At 32.8% G+C, this 5,852-nt stretch overlaps 1 protein-coding gene across 1 annotated transcript; it reads left to right on the top strand.

Annotated features, from left to right (window-relative positions):
- Positions 1-474: 474 nt before the first annotated feature.
- On the top strand, positions 475-4,752 carry LOC110372212 (putative polypeptide N-acetylgalactosaminyltransferase 9). Its single transcript, XM_064035817.1, has 10 exons — positions 475-523; positions 716-799; positions 1,117-1,267; positions 1,510-1,676; positions 1,912-2,076; positions 2,327-2,784; positions 2,924-3,106; positions 3,678-3,788; positions 4,117-4,242; positions 4,558-4,752. Exons 1-10 carry the CDS (start codon positions 475-477, stop codon positions 4,750-4,752), a joined length of 1,689 nt encoding a protein of 562 aa, XP_063891887.1.
- Positions 4,753-5,852: the final 1,100 nt, after the last annotated feature.

Below are 5,852 nucleotides of genomic sequence, written 5' to 3'. Positions count from 1 at the left end.
ACGTTTGGAAACTTATCAACCGTCAACAGGAATTAATAAGAACAAAAAAAAATATATTTATCAAAATTAGGCAGACCGAAAAAATACTTTAGATAGGTAATATTGGTATCTCATTCATAAAATGATGCCACAGTACCCGATTCTCCAATTCTAACAACAAAAACCAATACTCACTAACACCAGAAATGATTATTTCATTGTTCAAAACAATCAATATTTGACTTCATTCTGTGGGAAACGAGAAATTCTTAGTATCATACCGTAAACACCGCTTTTGTATCGGTAAACTCGGTTCCACTGTCATTTTTATTCCAACAATTGGTGGAAACACACCCTAAGATTATGCTGAAAAAAACATTGAAGATTTTAGGAGTGATTGTGACAATATGGATAGTGTCATTATTGTCTATTGTTCGGGAGTATAAACATCATAACAAATTATTTTTTACTAAAAATCAGCTTTATGAAGAGGCTATGAAGAAGTTTAGAAGAAGGTTTGATAATGGTACCTCGGAATTTACAGGTAAGGTCAAATATTTTATTATTTCAATGTGACTTTACTATACCGAGGAAGTTATAATGCAGTTTCATTAACTTCAAAGTGCTTTGTAAATGTATGAATACACGTAGATACACAAAGAAGACATAGATGTAAATAATGTACACCCATTTCCTAACGTATTATTTATTGGTATAATAAGAAACTATGTTCTAGCGTGGCAACTACTTCCTTACGCAGAAACAGGATTGACAGATGAAGAGAAAGATAGAATTATCAAGGGTGACGAGTATCCACCAGGTAATCCTTATATTAGATCTATTTATTCAATTAAATCTAGTCTTAAGCAGTTACAGCTTTTTAATCGTCCCACTGCTGGGCACAGGCTTTCTCTCGCAAGGAGAAGGATTGAGCGTTAATCACCACGCTTGTTCAATACGGATTGACTATAAAGTCTGAAATCAGAAAGCATGCAATAAAAGAATCGAAAGCCAAAAGAAGATAACTAAATGCGGTATAGAGAGTTACTTATCTTGTTAATCAAAATTGAACAATTCTAATAGATTCTGCTAGAGACCAGAAAATCTAGAAAAAATCGGGTGTATATTTTATTTCAGGAGTTGATGGCACGCCGGTGTATTTGGTGGATGATCTGAGGTATTACTTGAGACAGGACATACACAAAGGCTGGAGAGACCACGCTTTCAATAGATTCGTCAGTGATTTGATACCTGTGAATCGCACTTTGATGGATGTACGGGATCCATGGTAAATTGTTATTTTATTTACTTACACTAGCTAGCAAACATGTTTTGGCAGAAACGCTTTTTTGCAAATGAATAAACCAAGCTTTTCCAGTTGATTTCTGAGTGCCAGATATTATTAAAAGAGATAAACATGTTAATATACTCAATAATATACTCAAATATGATAAAATGCCAGATATTATTAAAACAGATTCTTCGAAATTATGTCATTTTTACTTCAATTTAAAAGTAAATGGCTTTCAGGTGCAAGGCGCAGAATTATACGGAGAATTTACCAAAAGTTACAATAATTATTTGCTTCTTTGACGAAGCTTGGTCCACGCTTATAAGGACAGTTACATCAGCTCTGAACAGGAGCCCTCCGCATTTGTTAGAACAAATAATATTAGTTGATGATAATTCTACCATGGGTATGTTACTATGTACTTAATTTTGTATTTTAATCAATTGAGAAATTATGAGAACGATTTGTACAAAATACTTACGAAATAAAGGAACATTGGGTTTGAACACAAATATCATTTTAGTTTCTGGCTATCTACATTAAATGGATTACGTTAAGTAACAAAGGACACTTTATGTAACAGTCTTAAATATCTAACAATTAATTAAAACTTTTATGCCTTTTACTTTTATTATTTGCAGAACATCTAAAGCAGAAATTAGATGACTATGTACGAATCACTCCTAAGGTAAAATTAATTCGTGCAATGCGTCGAGAAGGAATCGTTAGAGCAAGATTATTGCCCATACCTTATGTGAAGACTCCCATAGTATTGTACCTTGATAGTCATTGTGAATGTGCTGAGGGTGAGATTCTTGTTTTACTTATTTTTCTGCGTCGCCACTATTATGATCTTTTAAAGCTGCAGTTTCGTTACTGTCTTCTTTGCCTTTAAAAATAGACATTTGATGCACATACATTTTATTGCTCACTGTGTAAATCGTAGTTTAACTGTAGACGTAAGCTGAGAACTCACTGAAGACAGATAGAGTTATTTTTTTTTTAGGACATCCTAAAAAATATAAGCTGCTCTCGTAGATTAAACATTTATTTCAGGATGGTTAGAACCGTTACTGCAACGCATCAAAGAAAATCCAACCGCAGTAGTCAGTCCCGTAATTGATCATATCCATGAAACTACTTTTGAGTACATCGCACAGGGCGTCAACGACCTCCGACTTGGAGGCTTCAATTGGGACCTTCGTTTCAACTGGATTGGTATACCACAAGAGGAGTACGCAAGAAGAACCAATCTTTTAGCTCCTATTAGTACTCCGACAATAGCTGGCGGTCTTTTCGCTATACACGTAGATTTCTTCAAGAAAATTGGGTACTACGATGAAGGATTTGAAATATGGGGAGCAGAAAACTTAGAATTGTCGTTCAAAACTTGGATGTGTGGCGGGACTTTGGAAATGATTCCTTGTTCGCATGTCGGACATATTTTTAGGAAGAGGATACCGTATGAGGAAACAGTAAAATCTTTGAAGAGGAATTATGTACGGTTAGCTACGGTAAATATTTGTTTATAACCATTTTTTAATAATGAAGAATTTAATATTAGACTACAGAGACATAATACAGTTACGGTGAATTGTTAATAGTTTCATTCTCAATTGGGTTCAATAAACTATAGTCAATTTTTGTTTCCAGGTATGGCTTGATGAATATGCACAATATTACTTTGAAAGAATTGGAAACGATAAAGGTGATTTCGGCAACGTATCTTCAAGGATAGAACTTCGCAAGAAATTACATTGTAAATCGTTCAAATGGTATTTAGAAAATATTTACCCTCAATTGGAAATGCCTGATAAGTTCGCTGCTAGTGGCCAAGTAAGTAAAGTTGCGAAAGATATTATTTTTATCAAACATAATGAACATATTATATCCCTAACTAGTGATAAAATTCTTCGTTGCCATGGCTATAAATAGCTCGATAAATCTCAATTGAAATGATTTAAATAGAAGTCATGTTTTTGTGACATCAAACATCTCATTGATATTGAAAAAAGATTTTTTACATCTTTTATATTATATACTGAAATTCTATAGCTGATCAGATATAATTTGCTTTGAGCGATTTCTAAATAAAGACATCCTAAGCGTACCCACACAGTACAAACTTTTAGTCGGCCGATAGCTTGTTTGGGCTCATAAATCAATATGAAGATGAATGGTACCCATCATTATTAAGATCATTAAGCCGGTATCAGAATGACTAAACACATTGATTGAAATGAAGATTTTCTTTAAAAATATTTCGCCAGTCATCGGGTCAACTAGCTGTCGGCCGACACTTTAGTTTCCAGAGTGGAAGATGTACGACATATTATTTTGTTCCATTTACGAATTCAACAACAAATTATTTGTAGATTAATAACATGCTTATTTGCAATATTTATAGATCTATAGTATCAGCAGTCCTGGTATTTGCTTAGACGCACATATATTAACTTTGGATAGTTTTCAAGATAATGTCAAGCTATTACCCTGTCATTTTCAAGGTGGAAATCAGGTAAGCAAGTTAACGCTCTCTTTTGAAGTAATATAAATAATTTAATGAACAAATGCACTTCAAGATTTAATCTTTAGGTGGTCTATATAGATGTTTTTTAAATGGTTTTGCGTAATAAAAAATCTTATTTTTAACCTCCAAAGATGAAGTGCAAAGATTGGGATGTTATAAGTTTGACCGATATGTGTGTTGGTCTGGGGCACCGTAACCCATAAAAGGGTGAACGATTTGGATGCTGTTTGTTCTACCAGGGTTTTCACAACATGTAACTCTGCTTTTAGGGTTGTGGTGATAGTTTTGTGGTGAAAAATTTGTGTTTTTTTTTCAGTTTTGGACGTACACTAAAATTGGAGAAATACGCCACGAACAGCTATGTCTCGACTACTTGTACAATTCAATCGCTTTGTTCTTCTGTAGGAATACAGCATCACAAGTTTGGTTATATAATGAAAAGGTAACTTGTATAAGTTATAATTAGTGGCCTTTGGAGGGTATAATTCACACATAAAAAACATAAAGCAAAGCTTTGTTAGGAGTAATCTTTTAAATAGTAATTGACCAATGTAGGCTGAAAGAGTAAGTAAATATTACACAAAACTAACTTAAATTATGGGTTTTAATTGTTCTCAAAGATTAACCTTTCTTTAGTTCAACTTAATAAAGATTTTAGCGTAGTACTCACAGTATCGGAACTTAGAACGAGTCGCACACCAGATTTTAGCGTGGTACTCATAATATTGGAATTTAAAACGAGCTTTTTTTATTTTAGTCGCACACCATAAGGCATATGCAGACTGAACAGTGTTTAAGTATAGCGGAATTCCCAGAAGGTTTGAAGGTCGTGCTGATAAGATGCTCTCCATCGGTATCACAAAAATGGGTCATGGAACATTTTAAATTCGAGAGACTGGAGCAACAAATGCAACTTGGGATAGCGGAATATCAAAAACTTACGAATCTTTAGAGAATTATGATGGACAAATAATGAGCAATTTTTTCTTTAAAACGAAATATAAGTTTAAGTGTAGTATAAGTAATAAAATAAGTTTAAGTATATTGCAGTAAATCTATGTGACGGCTTAGATGATTTATTTTTTAATTTAATGTGATATGAAGCTGTATATTTGGCCAAAAGGTGAAATACTCTATAAAATAATATTTGATGTCTTTTATTTGTCTTTATAAAGTTTTGAACCCATTGCTTATGACGCAGGAAGATGTCACTAACAAAAATGTGTAGGACGTACGATTCGTTACCGAATTTCCTGGAAATTATATGCCAAAGAAGCCACAAGCCCTTTGAAATACCCACGGGAAGAGGGAAGGTGGTAATCCTGACCTCAAACCTCGTTATGTACCTGAAAGAATTTTATTATAGTCCTTTTTACTACGACTAACCTCAACCTCAAATGAGGAGCGTTTGAGTTCAGAAGCATTATTGTGGTTTGAAGGAAAAAGCACCGCTACTAACACAAAGGAGAATTTGCTTTGTTCCAAATGTGAATGGTGCCTTTATTTTTACGAGCAAAATAAAAATATGCAACGTAACAAAAAACTGTTGTTTTTTTTTTTTGTTTGGATTTTTTTCTGTTTACCTTGTTTTTTGTGCATGTCGATTTTAAAATTAATCTTTTTATCGTGTTTAACACGGTTTATTTTTAATTTTAAATACTTTATATCCATTCGATTTCAGATTTACACAGCAAAAAAAAAATCCTTTAAGTTATCAAAACTAATTTAAAAGATTTTAATGCATTCACATTATTATTTATTTTTACATTTTACTCTCAATCATTTCTTCGGTTTAAGGACATAAAATAGGCAAGCTAAGCGAATAAATAGCTAACTTAAGTTTAACAATAAATAAATTACTTTACTTTCAAGCTATTAGAAACAATAAATTAAAGGAAACCCCGACGAATTTATTAAGATTTAAAATGAACAAAGGCACACTTAGCGAACGAATTAATTAAAACTTATTATCTTGTAACAAACACTAATTAATAATTCTGAGTGTCGTAACGGCTGTTTGTTTTATGATAAATACGGTAATTATCCTACCTG

Source organism: Helicoverpa armigera, chromosome 8 (genome assembly GCF_030705265.1).
Source record: "Helicoverpa armigera isolate CAAS_96S chromosome 8, ASM3070526v1, whole genome shotgun sequence".
Taxonomy (NCBI): Eukaryota; Metazoa; Arthropoda; class Insecta; order Lepidoptera; family Noctuidae; genus Helicoverpa; species Helicoverpa armigera.
This window is presented reverse-complemented; position numbering and strand designations above follow the sequence as displayed.